We start from the raw sequence: 21,109 nt of genomic DNA on the forward strand, positions 1-21,109 counted from the left end.
AGTTCAGCAGGACTCTCTGTTGACACCGACATCAACGATTCATTAGCATATATAGACAGGATACCTGGATTAATATTATGCGGTAGATAATTTATAAACAAAAGAAAAAAAAGCTGTCCCAGGACAGAGCCCTGTGGAACTCCTGATTTTAATTTTACATATTGGTTAGGAATCCACGGCTTGGCTTGATTTTCAAGCTACTTGGATTGAGCTTGAGTTGATTTCAAGTCAAGCCCAAGTCAAGTAGTAGTTTTCAATCTCAAGTCAAGTATTTATTTATCAAGTACTTAAATCCTATCAGCTACTTGCTATTTAGCAGTTTTATTGTGTAGTTTTGCATCAAAGAAGAAAAGATTGAACGAGAAGGAACATCGCAAAAAACACATTTATTCATTAAACTTATTGTATAAAAGAACCGAAAATATCAACTCTTTTGAAATTGAAACATAAATAAAATCACTATAAATCATAACAAACTAAAAAATAATAAAAAATTTACGTTTCTTATATTGAGTTACCTCCAGGATTTGTTTGATTTCATAATTTTCCATCCAGGATTCAAGAGACATTAGGCGTCTTATAGATTTGTCGCATAACCTATTGCGGGTTTTTGTAACTGTAAGAGCAGCTTTAGAAAATTACCTTTCAACAGGAGGTGAAGATGCTGGCGTTGATCAAAAATTCTTGGCCATTTTGGTCAAGTTTGGACAGATATTTCTGAAACTCCAAAATCCACCAATAGATTTCATAGAATTGTGAGAAAACTACTAATAAAGTCACACTGGCGAATGTTTCAGTCATTCGGCGCTCAAGGAATCCCCTTATTTAGTCTAAGCGCGCACAAGATTGCAGAAATATATGCCGTGCGACGCGTGCATATCAAGCTCAAGTAATATCAAGCAATAAATATCTGAAATCAAGTCAAGTGAAGCGCAAGTATGTAATTTTTCACGAGCTTGATTTTCAAGTCAAGTAGTTGGTTAAAATATCAAGCTACTTGGCTTGATGAATCCCAATTTGTAATTGAACTAGTCACCTTAAGTATAATAGGGATTCTACCAAAAACCAAAAATTATTAAATGTTGTGTATAGGAAAACAGATTGTACGAAAACCACATGATATTTTCTGAAATAGAGTTACCCTCGTATATTCGCGCCTTGCGTACATCACGGCAATATTATTTTATTTTATTGGCTGTTTCGCACCCCTGTGAAAAATTTTATGCCCAAATTTCACAAAGTACAAGGTAATCAGTGTCGACTGTCATTTCAGACACTCTTTACAGGATAACTGATGTTACAACACCCATAATAGGGGTTGTTTTCATTCACACGTCCCCTTCAAAAACACCAAATGTGGTATGTAATGACCAACATTGTTCGAATACATTAAGGTTTCATAGAATAATGGAGGAACCTCATTCTTCTAGAAATTTATTTCGCAAAATTTGATTCACAACTTTCTCTCGCGCCAATTTTTCACACATATTTTTGCAGCAATTTTGAAGCGGGGAATTTTTTGTCGTCATAATTTTTATCGCCAGAACTATTTGACTACGAGTCGATGTTACAATATTTCACAACCTTTTTTTCCCATCAATTTTGCGGCAGCAATTTTTTTCGCAACAATTTCTTGTTTGACAAGTCATCATAATTTTTTGTAGCAATTTTTTCGCAACAACTGTTTGACTATCAGTTTTCATTACAATATTACACAACCTTTTTTACGAAGCAATTTTTCACACATATTTGTGGCAGCAATTGTTTTGTAACAATTTTTCGTTTGACACGTCATCATAATTATTCGTAGTTATTTCGTAATTTCATTGCCAATAACTGTATAAATGCGAGTTGTAGCAATATTTCGCAAACATTTTATCAAAGCAATTTTCCATATTTTGTGCAGCAATTTTGTGACAGCAATTTTTTGCCGGCAATTTCTTGTCTTCTTGTCATGATTTTTTGTAGCAATAGTTCGCAACAATTTTTTCGCAGCAATTTTTTCCTCAGCAATTTATAATTGGCAATTTTTTACGTCAAATTTTGTTGGAAAACCGGAAAAATTTTCCGTGTTTGGTCAAGTCTCATTCGACTTCCGTTAGGTCGAGAACGGATTGAACGTCTGCGATAAGAAATCGAATAGCGGAGATGCTTGCGGTCGATATAAATTTCTCGTTTTTTCGGGGATCTTAGCGCAAGCGATAATATGCCGGGTATAAAAATGTCGGTTGTCTGTCAACCGACAGTGGCAATGGAATAGACCGAGAGGTTGAGGTAAAAGATCGAGTGCCGGGACTCACCTTGAGCCCAACATGGACATGTCTGGTTCCAAGCCAGGCCAGTCGATCTATGAACTTACCCCCGATTGTCGGCTTCGTTGAGACGAACTTTTTCCTGAACGCAGCTGCACACTCGATTTAGTCGGTTTTGAGTCGAGTAAAAAGTAGTTTCTCCAAGTTGGAGTTAAGTTGCCTCGAGATGGATAACTGACATAGGCCGAAAGGTATACACTTCGATATGGATTGATCGGAAAACTGTCATTACCGAACGACAGGCAAATTTTTCTCATCCGTCACTATTTTATCGCATATGTCACTATTTTTTTTTACTGTCACTATTTTGTATCATGTGTCACTATTTTGTTTTTCGTACAATTTCATCAAAATTTTCTATCCTTCATAACAGTCTGCGATGAGTATGAGAAACTAAAGAATTTCTTGAGAGTATCACTCATAAAGTAATCGAATAGCTGTTTATCCTGATTCCTGTCAGTCGGATAGCAATACATCCTGAATCGTTGATCGGTGTAGACCATCTTTTCTCCTCGCTTCGCTAATATCAATCATGCATTGAATGCAGTTCATCATTTCCCATGCGTAATTGCCATCGATGTTATTAACGATGTAATTATTACGTATTACAAATTACCATCTATAAATGTCAACGTTCTTCACCTATTGGCTTTTAGTTGTTCTCAACACATGATGAATGATAAGATGATGGGATTTGAACTGATTGATTCGAGTTTTTTAACGTTAGCACAATAGAATCTGCGATCTGTTTCAGATGTGATGAGATTGAATTTTTCAGAAATAAACTGGCGGTATATATTGCTTTGTATGTCACTGAAGAGTGACATTTACTTAACAAGAGTTCGCTTATTTGCACGCTCTTTGCATTACTTTTTCAATTGATTTATAAATAAAGTGTGAATCTGTTCTCAAAGAAATTACTTCATACAGATGCATTGGAATGTCCGTACTGTAATCAGCAGAAAGTTTCTGGCTCCTTTTTTTATTATTTTATTCGAAAAAAATTAGTATTCTCCTGTTGTAATACTTCGAACGTATCGCTTAAAAAATTTTGAGGAATTTTTGTAAAACTTTTTTCTGTTTGATTTTTCTTTTCATTGAGGTAACCTCCTATTCTCTCACTAATTTTTTTCACATATTTCAATTAGGGATTCATCAAGCCAAGTTGCTTGACATTCCAACCAACTACTTGACTTGAAAATCAAGCTCGTGAAAAATTACATACTTGAGCTTGACTTGACTTAATTTTAGATATTTATTGCTTGACTTGATATCAAGCTACTTGATATTACTTGAGCTTGATATGCACGAGTCGCACGGCATATATTTCTGCAATCTCGTGCGCGCTCAGACTAAATAAGGAGATTTTATCAGTAGTTTTCTCACATTTCTATTAAATCTATTGGTAGATTTTAGTAGTTTCAGACATATCTTTCCAAACTTGGCCAAAATGGCCAAGGATTTTTTATCAACGCTAGCATCTTCAGCTTCTGTTGAAAGACAATTTCCAGAACTGCTCTTACAGTCACAAAAACCCGCAATAAGTTAGGCGACAGACCTATAAGATGCTTCAATTGCCTTAGATCCTAGATGGAAAATTATGAAATCAAACAAAGCCTGGAGGTTTCTCAATATTAAAAAACTTAATGTTTTTATTCTTTTTTATTTTGTAATGATTTATAGTGATTTAATATATGTTTCTTTTTCAAAAAGTTGATATTTTCGGTTCTTTTATACAATAAGTTTGATAAATAAAAGTGTTTTTTGCAAGGTTCCTTCTCATTTCACCATTTTTTCATTGATGTGATACTACACAATAAAACTGATAAAAATCAAGTAGCTTGATATGATTCAAGTACTCGATAAATAAAAACTTGACTTGAGACTGAAAAACAACTACTTGACTTGAACTTGACTTGAAATGAAGTCGAGCTAAAGCCGAGTAGCTTGAAAATTAAGCCAAGCTGTGAATCCCTAACTTCAACGTTTAACTAATAATCACAAGAGCAAGATTTTATTACAACGTGATTGAACTTTATGTTTCTGCACGGAATGAAGCAAAAACATGTATTATTTATTATTCCCTTAAACAGGGGAATCCCGAAATTGGCGATTCCAAAATACAAATTACTAGACACCCTCTGGTGGACAAATATCGCAACAAGAAAACAAGTATCGAAAATAAGTGAACTATCGTCTGCAAATTGGGTGCCTCCGGAGAAAAAATTCGTTTTTAGAACAGAAGTCCTTTTTTTGGCTGATATGTTTATCCAAAGAGGACTCAAATGTGTCGCCATTCAGTGTGAAATATGCCGCCAATTTCCCGTGGAAAATGCAGATTTTCCAATGCAATTCAAGTCGTTCTAAAACGGTTTTAGATGCCCTCATTTCATATGCAAAATTATTCTTCTCGGAATTTAATTTTGCAAATTCGTTTTCCGTACGGAAAAATAGAAGGGAAATTTGAATGGAAAAAGAATTCGTCAGCCGTTGGGAAAGTCGACGTCGATGAGGAGGCATTTCCATCATTTGAACCGGTAGGGATCCTTACATAATGGAAAGCCCACTTGGAACGACCGATCTGAAGGTCTGTTGCTTTTGAAAAGGCCCTTTCAATATATCACCTTCGTCTTCGCGCCAAAATACTTGCATCACAATGCGACACCGTTGACTGGGCACAGCTTTTCTTCCGTTACGTAATCTGTTCCGATCGTTTAACAGTAGGGAAAGCGAAGTTTTTTCGCTATTAGCTGCGACAGCGAATCGAAACACTTAATTCAATCGGCCAAATTAATTTCTCAGGGGGAATTAAAAATGAAAAGGAAGCTTAAGTTGTGGATTTCAGATTCAGTCGAATGAGAAGAGAAATAAATGAAATAATAACTAATTTCTTGTAATTAGAGATGCATCATGCAGTTTTCGTACAAGCTGTTTTCCGATACATAACATCTTATCACTTTTGGTTTTTGGTAGAATCCGTATTAAACTTATAATGTCTAGTTCAATTATAAATCACAATCATCTATGTGTAAAATTAATTTAGGAAATCCGCAGTGTTCTGTCATAGGAACGCTTTTATTTATTTCGTTTATCAATTATCTACCGGATAATATTGATAAGAAATGCATTCAAGTCAAACTAGTTTGATTTCACTCACAGACTTGACTTGACTTGAAAATCAAACTTTTTATGTGAAAAAATTTGACTTGACTTGATTTATGTATCTGTAGGTTTGGCTTGGAATCAAACTTCTTCAAACAGTTTGATGTTTGAATATCCTATTGTGCAACGTGTCTAAACCTGTACTATGCTTCTCCGCAAATTAGTTATAGTTCATAATAAGAAGGATACGCTTAGCTTGTTTCGTTTTTGTTAAATGTGTGTATTTTGCGTTTGTCTGTACTCGATATGTCGGAACCTGAACTTTTTTCATGTAGCTTATGCAACTCAGAATATGTACCAGAACAAATTGAGTCTGATTTTGAAGATTCCCCCCTCTATAAAGTATGAGAAAAAAAATCTGTAGATAAAATTAATCAATAAGAAAAAGAAATATACAGATTTTTTTAATGTCACGGTAGGCGATTCCAAAACAATGGAAATTGGAAAGTGCAAATTATGTAAAATTATAAAACAACGGTATAAAATTCCTATAGTGGAACTAGTTCTTTAACGACATTTGATGAAGAGCCACAAAAAGTTGTAAGAAATATAAAATTTTTGCAGAAACACCTTTTGGATCAGGCAGTGGTAGTAACAACATAAAACGTTAGATCCAAAATTGTCAAAATAGTTTTTGGACGGCAGCTCCTTTATTCTTGAAGTTAAAAATATGCGGTTTGTTTTATTGTACTTGTAATTTTGATTAACAGGGCGCTCTAGTGCTAGATTTGTTGTTCACAGCATTTACTTAATCTGTAAGAAGTACTAAAGTAAGAACTTTACTTTTCACGAAGAATTTTTAGGTGACGAGTTGGAGTTGTTTAAAAAAAGTTTAAAATAATGTATTTTCCTTTTGTTTTAAATTAATGTAGGTATTTTTTGTTCCTGTCTACTATATTTAACATAAATATTTCACCCATTCCAGGTATATCTACTAAATAAATTATTTGTCAAACTAGTTTGACAAACAGTTTGAATTTTAAACCTGTAACCATTGTGCAGTTCGATTTGACTTGAATCATTTGTCAGAAAGATTGTGTTCAGTTTGAATTAATTTCAAGTCAAACTCAAGTCAATCTCAAACATTCGAGTCAAATTTGTGCAACTCTACTTGTGATGGGAATTCCAACGGCGATGATAAAATTAAAAAAAAACATAAATTATTCAATGAGACATATTTTATGTATATTTTATAGGTTAGGTTAGGTTATGTTAGGTTATTTGTGGATTTCAGATTCACTCACCCCTTGCTGCTACTGAATCAGTATTCTCCTTGTCCCTGTTGGCTTTTCAAATGAGAAATTCCCGGTACTTTTCGACAGATTATATATAACCGATTGAATGAAGATACAATAAACTGGAACCTGTTACTAAAAAACAACCAAAAACGCTCCCACTTCCCCAGAATTGGTGTTGATTAATTAAAACGATCTTAAACGTTCAGATATTCAACGTTATCAAAGAACTGATGCTACTAAGTAAGTGATTACATAATTACCGAGTTGATGTCCTGTGAAAAGGACTATAGAAACCCTGAACGAACCCTCTTAAGATAAGATAAAGCGTTTTTATTGAAGCGAAGGGGACGAAGTCTTTTCTCTTTCTGATAAAACGTCATTATTGGGTCACTAGGCACATTGTTCGATATTTGGTTTTGAATAGGCTCTCCGATGTTAGGTAGGTTAGTCAGCAAATCCTCAAGAGCCATATAATTCAAGTAATAAGAAACAATTTTGAAAATACATCCGAAAATATATTCGATGAATTTTGAAATATAATATAGTTCAAATAAACATAATTGCCATAAAAAACAGCTCAACTCTTCCTATTCAAAAATAACAGAATTAAACCATGTTTGTTACCTAATGACAAATAGAAGGAATATGGAAAGAAGACTGATCTATCAATAAATCTCAGCATATCTTCTCAAACAACCATCGTATTTTCCATATATGGTACCGGCCGACTTTTTTCCATTCCCAAAACTCAAATGACCAATTTAAAGCAACCTTTACTGATCAATAGAAGGCATGAAAGAGAATTCGCGGCAAGAATTACAAGCAATCCCCCAAACAAAAATTGTTGATTAGATTTTGCAATGTTCGACTTTTGTTCTTCTAGTTGTCGGGAAATATTTCCCAGGTTATTATTTCCAAAGAAATAGATAAATTAACCAAACAAAACAGAAGCGATATATGCCAACCCCTCAAACTGTATTTCATTATCCCAAAGTGGTTATAAAAAGATTGACGAATTCCTTTGTTACAGGTATAGAGAAGACGCCCTGTGTTGGCCTGAGCGGTAAGTAATCTAATCTAATGTGAATTCAAGTGGGCGTAGGACACTGTGGGCGCTATTTAACTTTTATTAAGGGGTCAGCGTGAATATTCTAGACTAGAAAGAATTTCCATCACGACAATGAATATTTTTAGGTTCTATTTTTTCGTAAGACAAAAAATTTTTATGATTTTATGATCGAAAAAATATATTTTTGCACCGACGAAAAACAATCAAGCATATATTGGACAGAATTAAATATCGTTTGGAAAAACTGGTGTTCAACTTATAGGAATAAATTAAAATGCCCCTATCTAGTAGGGATTCACGGCTTGACTTGATATTCAATCTACTTGACTTGAACTCAACTCAAGTTCAAGTCAAGTAGTAGTTTTTCAATGTCAAGTCAAGTATTGATTTATTAGGTATTAGGTGATATTCAAGCTACTTGATTTGAGTTTGACTTGAAATCAACTCAAGTTCAAGTCAAGCAGTAGTTTGTCAATGTCAAGTCAAGTATTAATTTATTAGGTACTTGACTTATCATTGAAAAAGTACTGCTCGACTTGAACTTAAGTTGATTTTAAGTCAAGCTCAAGTCTAGCAGCTTGACTATCAAGTTAAGCCGTGAATCCTTATTATCTACGTTTGAGTAATACACCCCTAGGAAATTCTACTTCCGATTTCAGATGAAAACCTATTGAGCCTGTTGCAGCAGGTTGGCCTGGGATGCACTATGGACGTGCCTTAACCTCTGTGTATCCACGCTTTTTGGCATGGTGAAAATACACTTATAGAATTAGTAAAAATGTATAAAAGCGCAATTATCTTGAAAATGGTTAGTTTTTTCAGGATTCAAACTATTATATATTTTTTACTCAAAATTGAAAGCGGAATCTGAAAAATGCCTACTTTTTGTGATTTCCCAGAAGGGATTCACGGCTTGGCTTGATGTTCAAGCTACTTGACCTGATATTCTAGCTTGAGCTCGACTTAAAATCGACTCAAGTTTGAGTCAAGTAGTAGTTTTTCAATGTTAAGTCAAGTACTTAATGAATAAATACTTGATTGATATTGAAAAACCACTACTTTATTGGATTTGAGTTGATTTCAAGTCAAGCTCAAGCCAAGTAGCTTGAATATCAAGTCAAGCCGTAAATCTCTATTCACCAGTGGCGTGAAAAATATGGGAGAAAATGTTCCATAACTGGTACTGGTAGCAACTAAAAATGTGATTTTTTTGAAGTACCTATTGAATACAAAAATTCTTTATCTTGAAAATGGTTAGTTTTTCCGGATTCAAACTATTATATATTTTTTACTCAAAATTGAAAGCGGAATCTGAAAAATGCATACTTTTTGTGATTTCACCAGTAGGGATTCATGGCTTGGCTTGATATTCAAGCTACTTGACCGGATATTCTTGCTTGAGCTCGACTTAAAATCGACTCAAGTTCGAGTCAAGTAGTAGTTTTTCAATGTTAAGTCAAGTACTTAATGAATTAATACTTGACTTGATATGGAAAAACCACTACTTGACTTGAATTTGAGTTGATTTCAAGTGAAGCTCAAGCCGTAAATCTCTATTTACCAGTGGCGTGAAAAATAAGGGAGAAAAGGGACCATAAAATTACGGTACTGGTGGGAACTGAAAATGTGATTTATTTTAAGTACCTATTGAATACAAAAATTCTTTATCTTGAAAATGGTTACTCTCTCCGGATATATTTTTTACTCAAAATTGAATGGAGAATACGTAAAATGCATATTTTTTTTATTTCACCAGTGGCGTATACAATATTGAAGAAAAAGGACCAGAATAAGTGAAAGTGCACTGAACGCACTCAATTTTTTAGACAACTGAGTGATTTTTCATCATCCTGATAAACAGAACATTTCTTTTGACGGTATGGACGATTTTAATGGGCTATTGATATCGTTTTTTGTGCATATATCGATTTGGCGTCGGTGATCGGAAAGGGCAGCGATAAATATTGATTTAGAGCCAAAAAAGGCATTTAGGCCGCGGACATTAGGCAACGCAGTCTAGTGGACGTCAAAGCGAGGCAGCCAAAGAAGGCCGCTGTCTTTCATTGATACAAAAAGACGGCCAGTGCGTTTGGAGAAACACAACACTGCTAGTGGGATTGCTCATTAAAACCCATGTATGTCGAGAATGTGGAAAAGCAACTCGGCTGGTTGCCGTTGCATTCTGCCAACCTGCTGGACACAATAAACATTGCATCTATCTAGTCAACAATACAACTGCACTTTCGCACAAAAAATCATCTTGGACGCAGATTTATTCTGTCAGATATCGGCCAGGTACATCAGTTCGTTACAGGAGCCGCTATTGTGACGGACCCTTCTCGTTAATTTATGCAAAGTCCTAATAAGGAAGAATAACAGTTCATCCGCGGACGAGACAATGGTCAACTTTTTGAAGATCGCCAATGTGTGTCGTTACCATCGAAGATGCAATTGGCATCGCAAAAACCAACCGATCCGTCTTTCGATCACTATTTAATAATCGATGGTTTCCCCTCATTTTTAATCCAGCTTTGCCGACCATCAGTCCCAAGAATATCATTTGGTACTAATGGAAGAACCATTTCGCAACTCAAATTATGCTCATGCTAGTTGTAAACCAATTTACGAATGACCTTTGTTGAAACCAGAGCTATCAGAAATATAATTGAATTATTAGTTTCATTTTCCTAATATCTACATAACAGGCCACAGGCCAGTCGAAAAGTCCCCGGTCTACCATAGTAAAACACGTTTTTTTGGCAAAATTTGATTTTATTATTCAATATAGTTGACTTCGAGCGATCTTTTCGATACAATTTTTGCAGTACGATTTGTCTTTCGCTTCAAAATAGGCCTAAGTTTCGGCGATTACTTCTTCATTGGAGCTATATTTCTTTCCAGCGAGCATTCTTTTGAGGTCTGAGAACAGGAAAAAGTCACTGGGGGCCAGATCTGGCGAATACAGTGGATGCAGAAGCAATTCGAAGCCCAATTCATGCAATTTTGCCATTGTTGTCATTGGTTTGTGACACGACGCATTGTCTTGAGGAAACAGCAGCTTTTTTCTTAAATGGGGATTTCCACGATTTCATACGATTTTCATACGAATATTTGTACATGGAAAAGCTGTGTGCAAAAAGGTGCCGCGCGAGCTCACAATCGATCAAAAGCAACAACGTGTTCATGATTCTGAGCAGTGTTTAAAGTTGTTTAAGTGCAATAAACCTTAATTTCTGCCTCGATATGTGACAATGGATGAAACATGGTTCCATCATTTCACTCCGAAGTCCAATCGACAGTCAACTGATTGGACTACACACGATGAACCGAATCCAAAGCGAGGAAAAACACAACGGTCAGCTGGCAAGGTTATGGCATCAGTATTCTGGGATGCGTAAGGTATAATATTCAATCATTACCTCCAAAAGGGCCAGACCATCGACAGCGATTATTATATAGCGTTATTGGATCGTTTAAAGGATGAAATTGTTGAAAAACGGCCCAATTTGAAGGAAAAAATGTGCTGTTTCATCTAGACAATGCGCCGTGTAACTAATCAATGAAAATAATGGCAAAATTGCATGAATTGGGCTTCGAATTGCTTCTGCGTCCACCGTATCCGCCATATCTGGCCCCCAGTGACTTTTCCCGTTCTCAGAGCTTAAAGAATGCTCGCTGGGAAGAAATTTAGCGCCAATGAAGAAGTAATCGCCGAAACTGAGGTCTATTTTGCAGCGAAAAACAAATCGTACTGGAAAAATGGTATCGAAAAGTTGGAAGATCGCTATAATCGCTGTATCACCCTCTGAGGCAACTATGTTGAATAATAAAATCGAATTTCGCCAAAAAATTTTTTGACGATTTAACATTGTCAACTGTCAAACCATAGACAACAACCATCGAAACTTCTCATGCAGCAAAATAAACACCCATTAGTTTTTGATCTAAACTCTCGAAAGTTCGACGAACCTTTCATGTTACAGATTTAAGTCCTTCGTAAAATCTAGATAGTCATAATTTGTTTGTCCTGAAACAACGCCAACGATGTAAAAGATAACTAAAACATAAGCCGCATTAACATCCTGATAAATTCTTCGGTTTAAGACTAGTAGCAAGCGCCTTCGGGCCTACCCAGACTGTGGAACTACTCAAGTAGTCAATCTATCCATCTTCTGGCGATCTACGAGATCGGCAGGTTCAACCGAATTTTCAATCAATTTGGCCGTTGCGGTCAGTCAGGTCGAGTTTTTGTTTTGTCACAGCCGCTATTCATTGGCGTAACCAGAATTTTTTTTCAGAGGCCAAAAGCCTGATGTGAGAAAGGACGAAGATGATTATATAATTGACACAAAATATGGCCTTTTATTTGATCACATCTTAAAAACACGACAAACAAGTTTGGTAAATTATTTAATTATTTCATCTCCTCTTTTAACGCGAAATATCAAAAAAAAAACATGAGAAAATTGTATATGTTATTTCATTCAAATGAAAAACCCTTTAGTTTCCAAAAAACGCTTTGGATGGTGAGCAAATTGCTTTTTTTCCTAATGTTTATTTCGGAGAATTATTCAGAAAGCAAAAACTGTACGAGTAAAGTGACATTCAATCAGCTCTGAAAAATCATTCAGTACTTACCAGTGTATCACCTGGAAAATCCCAAATTCCCCTCTTTGAAGCAACTGATCACACAGATTGACTCGATCCATAGTTTTCTTCGTCCAAGAAAGAGTAGTTAAAACAGAGATATGATTTAATTATGTTGCTACATCTGGCTTGCAACAAAAATAGTGATTTTCTCATTGAATCAATTCTGGGTGAAGCAAATATTTTAAAATATCCTTTCAATAACTTGCTTCAACCTAAAAAAAACATTCATCTATTCAAATTTAATCTTAGTGCGGTACAGATTTCTGGGGGGGCCGTGACCGCCCATGCCCCCTGATGTCTACGCTGGTGCCGTTATTAAAGGCGGGCATCATCGATAGGTCGGAGGTTTTTGAAATCGTTGCACCGTCTAATGAGGGTGGCAAATAAAGCAAGAACTCTGTTATAAATTATGCCCAAGTCGATTAGGGCAGGACTATCGGTCTTAAATCGAAACCTGTTATGAAATTACGGAACATGATTATCGTCAGGTAATTTGCCTTTGGCGATGAGATTGTCCAACAGGGATACCAAAAGGGTAACGACACATCGTGCAATGCAAAAATTCATATATTGAACACATGCTTTCGTCTCGACATCGCCTCCGGCTAAATTTCAATGGTTACGGTAGAAATTGAGAGATTTAACGCTAAACTGACAGCAATAAGGCATAGTCTACATATAATACAGTTGAAAAACACATCAAAATTCAAAATATCTAGTTGAATTTAAAACCAGCAGTAATTTATCATTTAAAGACAATGCAAAATGCAATGCAAAAATTCATATATTGAACACATGCTTTCGTCTCGACATCGCCTCCGGCTAAATTTCAATGGTTACGGTAGAAATTGAGAGATTTAACGCTAAACTGACAACAATAAGGCATAGTCTACATATAATACAGTTGAAAAACACATCAAAATTCAAAATATCTAGTTGAATTTAAAACCAGCAGTAATTTATCATTTAAAGACAGTTTACGAAAGCTCATAATAGAAAAAGCTATGATAGTTGGGCCGATGCCTAAACCTCGAATAGTTTGACTTTTTGAAGATCAAAATATCGTGGACAACCATATAACGTGCAATAGAGCATGGGAAAGGTTTACCATGGCTTAATCTTCCGAAGAGTGGAAAACCTAGATTGTTATCTGGATAGAGCAAATCACTTTTAGAATGTGCCATGAATAACATTAGAAAGTCATTGAGAAAACTGTCCAGCGTACTAGTGTTTCCAAGGTCATATTCTCCAGAGAACTGAAGAGGAGAGATGTAGAATATCGTAAGAAAAGGACCAAATCCAAAATTTAGTCTTAATCAATTGAATCTAATAGCCAGATGTGACGTTGCTTCAAGGTGCTTTAACTTTGCAAATAACAAAATCATCGTCATGGAAGGTGAGAAGTATTTTACTCTAAGTAATTTGAAAATTGAGGAAAACAACGAATTTCACACCGACAATATTATCCAGACAATGTGAAATTCGTCCAAGAAGCCAAATTTGCTGATAAAATTTGAATTCATTGCTCGATATTAACTGGAGAGATATCCAGGCCTTCTGCGAAACGAGTTTTAGGCGAAGCTGTGGTTAGTCAAAGTAACCTACACAATTGCTTAAAAGAATTGGTGAATTTCATCCACCAGAATCCTGCTCAATATTATATTTTGTTTTGGCCGAATTTTATACATGACATTCAACACTGGTTGAGTGCTCACAACACACCTTTTGGACTATATTGTCAAGAAAAGTAAATAATAGAGGCCATAAAGGAGAAAAAGAGCAACACTCAAAAAGGCAGATTTTTAGTAATGTTCTGGAGATGTTCGAAAAATGTTCCAAATCGATGCTAATTGACAGTTCCTATCAGATTCAAATTACTCAGATACTTTCCAAAGTGAACTGCATCTTGTAACTGAAAAGAAAGAACTAGATAGATACCCTTCACTTCTATCAAGAGTATCTTAGACTAGTTTCCAGGTAATGCGAAAAAAATTTTGGCACTGTTCGAAATTGCCCATTGAAAACCTGCACGTCTGCGGAACAATGGCCAGAAGTGATATTTTCCAGACGTGGATGCGCATTTTTAACGATTCAATACTGATGGGAGGCCCATTATTCATTTAACGTTTGTAACAAGAGTTCAGAAAATCAATGTTGTCTAAGAAAACCAATTAAACCATAATTGGTAGGCAGCGTATCGTCGGAGGCTGGTGACATATATGGAGTTGTATTTGTTTCAAGAAACGATTAAACGGTGGTCGATATGATATTATCGAAGCTGTTGGACAGAGATGGCCTGAGCGGCACGCGCTAAACGAAGAATCAGAGCTTCCTGCAACGAAGAATCCTATTGAGCTACGCCGATGACAGAATGGTATTGAATTGGGTACGACCACACACTCTTGCATTACTGCATAACGCATACGATTCTTGTTTACATTAATTCATCATGAAATCAAGCCAGGATATTTTAGCATGCAGATACACGAGATTACTTATGATGAATCTTCAAAATTTTTTTACGGGAGAATTCATCATAATAATTATTCGGAAGAACTCACCTTTGGGCTAGTTCACATAAAATTTTCTTCCTAAGAACTCACCAAAATATTTTCCTTATCAGTTCTTTCAAAAATAGTTTGAAGAAGATACTTATCCAGGAGAATTCAGCAAAAAAAAACTGATCAGAAGAACTCATCACAAGATATCATTGAAAAATGTCCAAGAAATTGTAATGAACTTCCAAAAACATGGAAGAACGTGCCAAAAAACATTTCTACTGGAGAACTCACCAAAAATTTTATTTGGGAGAACTTGCCGTCAGTTTAGTTCATATAAAATATTCTCCGTAAGAACTCACCAAAATATTGTCCATATCAGTTATTTCAAAGATAGTTTGAAGAAGATACTTATCCAGGAGAATTTAGCATAAAAAAACTGATCAGAAGAACTCATCATAAGATGTCGTTGAAGAACGTCTAAGAACTTGATGATAAATCTCCAAAAATATGGAAGAGCTCGCCAAAAAAATTTCTACGGGAGAACTCACCAAATATATTATTTGTGAGAACTTGCCATTGATCTAGTTCACATAAAATATCCTCCGTAAGAACTCACCAAAGTTTCTCCAGAATAGTTCCTTCGGGAAAAGTTTAAAAGGATATTAATCCAGAAGATTAAGAATTCATCAAAAAAACTGACCAGAAGAACTCATCACGGGAAGTCATTCAAAAACGTAGACTTCAGATAAATCAGCAGAAATATGGAAGAATAATATTTTACGGGAGAATTCACAAATATGTCATTCAGAAGAACTCGCCCAAAGAACCCACAGAAATTTTCACAAAGAATGTTCCAATAGAGAACTCACTAAAAGATCTTACAGAAAAATCTCCGGAAGTATTCGAAGCAATTCCTTTCAAAAGAACTCAGCGAACATATTTTCCGGGAGAATTTCAGATTTGTTTACAGTAGAGTTCACTCGAGAATAGTCAACAAAAGAATTCACCAAATTTTTTATGTTCAATTTGTTTTTTATATGTTGAGTCGAAAATGGGTGGTAATACTGCTCTCTACTGATTCTTTCGATGTGGATAGCTCCTTTGGTAGGAGATTATCTGTTGCAGCAGGCATATATACCTTGTTCTGTTTGATGCGACCACTGTGCACGGCTAGCGAGCTTTCTGTAGCCAAAGCGATTCAACTAGATGGTACCCATTTATTCTTCCATGTGAATAATGCATGCCGTTATGCTGTTACCGTAAACTGATCCAAACCAACTTACATCACAACTCGTGCTCAATAACACTATTTAACCCTAAAGTGGAGAAGAGGGCTCTAAAAACTAATTTAATTCGATTTACAAGGTTCGCGACCAAATATAGGGACTACCATAATTCTTCGAACAATAAGTGGATAAGTGCGTTTTTGTTACAAAGCAGGGAACCGTATTTGACTCGAAATAAATTTTTCAAGTTGAAAAAAATATCTGATAGTATTTCAGCGGACGCTTCAGACCATTTTCGAATTCATTAAGGAATGAATTTATTGTTCGCCTTTAGAAAATTAATTACTGGACTATTTAGTCTCTCGAAACCCCATGCCTGATGCATATGGCTATTGAATGATCAGGCTTTTTCTGTTAACAATAAGAGCAACTGCAACTTCGATGTTTGTACATATAGATCGATGCTTGGTCATAAAAATCATCCGAATATGACGTCGAAATGACACCACTGCATAATGTTCACCCGTTTTAGTATTATCTATCTACCTATCTTCATTCCGGCAGAAAATTATGGTATGTTCCAGTGCCGGATCTAGAGGAGGGGGCAAGTGAGGGTCTAGGTGGCAGATTTAGGTGGCGCCAAATTTAAGGGTTTTCAAATTCAAGCTTAGCTGAAGGATGCACTACTCAGCTGAGTGAACAAATTGGTATTAAGATCCTTAAGATCTACGAGCATAGTAAAGAATTGAAAGCAATACAGATATATAAATCTGCAGTCCATCATTTCGAATAACCCCAATTGGAGTAGTGAAGTGAGTAGTGTCAAGTGAAGAACTGCAGAAACATGGAGCACGTCAAGGAAAAAAAAAATGAACAAAAATTAAACTAAGTCAATTTTTCACAGGAACTCAACTTCTTTAAGAGCAAGCATCACTTTTATTTGTAGTCCAGTCACCTCAGTGAAAAGTAGGAACTAATTTCAGAAGTTGTGATACCCAGCTATAAACTCGTATAAACTTGTATTTAGACATCCTCAAAGTTGTCTCAAAACCAACATATAATACGGTGTCTATTGATTTCTAACTTCAAAGTTCACAAAAATTGGTCTTTAGATTTAAATAGTTGCAGACACTCTACCTTATGTAGGTTTTTAGAGAACCTTTGGGATGTCAGAATACAAGTTTCTAGCTGGGTATCTAAAATTCTCAGGACAACTGATTGGACTATTGGAAATATGAGGATGTAGGCACTAGCCTCACACATGTCTTATATATTCGGATCTTACTTTCCTTGCTCTTGTATTTGTTCCTCCATATTATATCCCTTAAATATCTCGATATTGTTGTCGCCTTGTTGGCTTGTGTCCTTACTTCCTCCAGGGTATGTCTGTTGTACGATACCTGTATTCCGAGGTAGTTGAAATTCATTACTTGGTTTACATCTGATGGCTATAACCATTGATTGGGTGTTCTTGTGGGATATAACCATGTTCAGTTTCTGCACCATTATATTGAATCTATAGAGGAGGTATTGGAGGTCTTCACTTTCTGACATGGGAACTGCATCATCTGCTGAGCAAAGGATTCCCAAAAATCGATTTCCCATTTTGAAGTCAATGTTGGTGTCTTTTAGACCTTCTATAATCTCATCCATGGTCATATTGAAGAGAGTCGGGCTCAGGCTGTCTCCTTGTTTGATTCTTACAGACGTACTTATTATTATTATTATTATTTGAACTGGGGTCGTTTTGGTTCGGTAAGCCTTCCGGGAACTGCGACCATGCAGATCTTTTGTTCTCTACCCTACTCATTCATAGAAACCCAGGAAGGTCATCAACGACGTTAATAAAACTGACAACCTCTTTAGGGGCCTTGGCCGTTACCTCTCTGGTATCCAGGACCGGCTTACCCATGTGAATGGTTCTTAGGCCAGCCAGCTCCGGACACTTGCATACCATGTGTTCGGCTGTTTCTGCTTCCGATCTACAGAGCGTGCAAATCTCATCTGCTGATTTTCTCATACGGTACAAATGATGTTTGTACCGACAGTGCCCCGTCAGCAGTCCCACCATCACCCGAAGCTCGGCTCGTGACAGCTTTAAGAGCTTTTTGGCGTAAGTAGGTGGAATCGTTACGAATTTCTTTGCCTGAACAAGTCTAGGAGTGTTAGTCCAATAGATCATCCTGTTGTTCAACTCCCATAGCTGGACCGCTTTATATTGGTCTTTTTCTAGCCCACAGAAAGGCTCAGGTCCAGCAGGTGTTGTTAATCTTGATGCACTTTTTTCAAGTTCATCAGCTTTTTCATTTCCTTCAACCCCACAGTGCCCTGGTACCCATAGTAGAGTCACCTTATTTCCACAAACGTACTCAACTCTTCGGTAAGTCCATGCTCCGTTTTTATCCGTGTTCTAGAACAAATGTTGAGTGTTCCGATTACTTTTATGTACTTTTCATCGATTTCCTTCTGCCTCATAAGTTGTACCACATCTTTCAGTCGAACTCTGTCAAATGCTTTCGTGAGGTCTACGAAGCATATGAAGAGGGTCATGCTGAACTCTATGCACTTCTCCAACATTTCATCGGTAGTAGATCTGTTGGACCTGAATCCTTGTTGCTCTTTTCACATGCCTGCGGTTTCAAGTAGTTTCTGTGATATTATTTCCTTCAGCAGTTTCGATGTAGACTGGAGCAATGTTATTCCCCTGTAATTCTGCAGATAGGCTTTTTCTCCTCTTTTGAACACTGGTATAGTTAGGGCACTGTATCTTGCTTCATATTATTGTTATGACCCAGCAGACTTGCACCAGTTCTTTCATGAGAGAAACTTCATTGACCGCTATCATGTGTTTCCGAAATAAAACACCCACGCCAATAAAACAAAAAAAAATGTCTACGGGCGAAAATTTTGAATTCGAAGACCAACAATTTCGTCCACCCATGAAGAGCCTCCCTCGATGGACTCGGAAACACGAAAACAGAAAAAAAATGCAAAACGCATCCGCATAAGCCACAAGGCGCTCTGCCGCCGTTCAGATTGCGAAGAATGCACGATGGTTCCATCAAATATGACATTGGGCATTCCATCGGACCCATGTGCTGTTTATGAGATCTTTAACTGCTCTATAAATCAACACCCCTAGCGCAAACGTGTGTAATTAAAGGGCTCAGTCAATCCGGTGGAACGTGGCATAGGGTGAACACCGCATCTTTTCTACAACTAATTAACCGGTATAGACGTATTTAGGAACCCTCGATCATACTCACGAGGAGATGATTCAGAATTTATGTCCACCCCGGAAAAAAAATTTTAGCCAAAAAATTATTACGTTTGTGAAAAAGTGTTGGTAGGGTCAGATTAGGTACTTATCGTCACATGCGTGAGGTGGTTATTGGTGACATAACCCCCTCCATTTATCAGAAAAAATAACAAACAAAAAAATTTAAGTACCAATTTGAAAAAAATTTTGACAGATTATATCATTGTTGTGTTGATTTTATATTTTTTGTACTAACCGAGTGCTAAATAAATTTTATTATTAGTATTATTATTAACGGGATGAAAAAATTTCGAAAATTTGTCGGCTTTGGAAAGAACAGAGTCATTTATTTCAATGAGAATTCAATGCTAATGACTTAACATTGGAGCTTAGGAAACGTGTTTATATGTCAGCTGTGCCGATACCTAAAACCCACATGATTTGATTTTTTTTTAATCGAAATGTTTCTCGAGATTTTGGTGTTTCCAAAGATACAATTTCCAGAGAACTGGCGAGAACAGTTGTAGAATACCGTAAGAGAAAGAAATATCAAAACTTACACCAAATCAGTTAGCTCGAATACCGAGATGTTGTCAAGCTTCGAGGCGGATTCATTTTGCAAATAACAAAGTCTTCTTTATAGATTTACTCTGAAGATTTCCAAAATTGAAGAAAACTCAAAATTCCTCACTAACAATATCGAAAAATGTCCAGACATTATGAAATTCAATAAAAAGGAAAAAGTTGTAGTTTGGTGAGCGATATCAACTAGAGATTCACGGCTTTGCCTGATTTTCGAGCTACTTGACTTGAGCTTGACTTGATTTCAAGTCAACCTCAAGTCAAGTAGTAGTTTTTCAATCTCAAGTCAAGTATTTATTTATCAAGTACTTGAATCATATGAAGATACTTGATTTTTAGCAGTTTTATTGCATAGTCTGATATCAATAAAAAAATGATAAAATGAGAAGGAACCTCGCAAAAACACTTTCATTTATTAAACTTATTGTATAAAAGAACCGAAAATATCAACCCTTTTGAAATAGAAACATAAATGAAATCACTAATAATCATAACAAAATAAAAAATAATAAAAAAAGGAATTTTCTTAATATTCAAAAATCTCCATATTTCATAACTGTAAGAGCAGCTCTGGAAAATTGTCTTTCAACAGAAACCAAAGATGTTGGCGTTGATAAAGAGTCCTTGGCCATTTTGGCCAAGTTTGGAAAAATATTGCTGAAACTACCAAAATAAATTTCATGGAAATGTGAAAAAACTAATGAACTCACACTAGCGAATGCTTCAGTCTCTCGGCGCTCGAGGAAACTCCTTATTAAGTCTAAGCGCGCACGAGATTGCAGAAATAAATGCTGTGCGACGCGAGCATATCAAGCTCAAGTAATATCAAGTCACTTGATATTAAGTCAAACAATAAATATCTAAAATCAAGTCAAGTCAAGCTCATGAACTTTTTAACGAGCTTGATTTTCAAGTCAAGTATTCGGTTGAAATGTCAAGCTATTTGGCTTGATGAATCCCTAATATGAACTACTGGGATTTTCACGCCTTATGTGGGCCAAGTTGTAAGCGAAGCTGTGGTGAGTCAAAGTAACTTTCACAAGTACTTAACAATATTGGTTAATTTTATCCAACAGAATCATGCTCAAGATGATATTATATTTTGGCCTA

The 21,109-nt window shown here is 36.0% G+C and overlaps 1 protein-coding gene across 6 annotated transcripts in view; it reads left to right on the forward strand.

The window, feature by feature from the left end:
* The window catches only part of LOC123685682 (protein trachealess), a 186,009-nt gene that overhangs the window by 46,158 nt on the left and 118,742 nt on the right, over nucleotides 1-21,109 (forward strand). For 5 of the 6 annotated variants that reach the window (XM_045625487.1, XM_045625486.1, XM_045625488.1 and 2 more), the window contains one exon: nucleotides 7,743-7,775. The exons of the other annotated variant lie outside the window; for it this stretch is intronic. Coding sequence is in view for 2 of the 5 variants with exons in the window: in XM_045625482.1 (XP_045481438.1) it covers nucleotides 7,743-7,775 (33 nt within the window). In the remaining 3 variants the exon portion in view is untranslated. The remainder of the gene's footprint in view (nucleotides 1-7,742; nucleotides 7,776-21,109) is intronic. 6 annotated transcript variants of the gene reach the window in all.

Source organism: Harmonia axyridis, chromosome X (genome assembly GCF_914767665.1).
Source record: "Harmonia axyridis chromosome X, icHarAxyr1.1, whole genome shotgun sequence".
NCBI classification, from domain to species: Eukaryota; Metazoa; Arthropoda; class Insecta; order Coleoptera; family Coccinellidae; genus Harmonia; species Harmonia axyridis.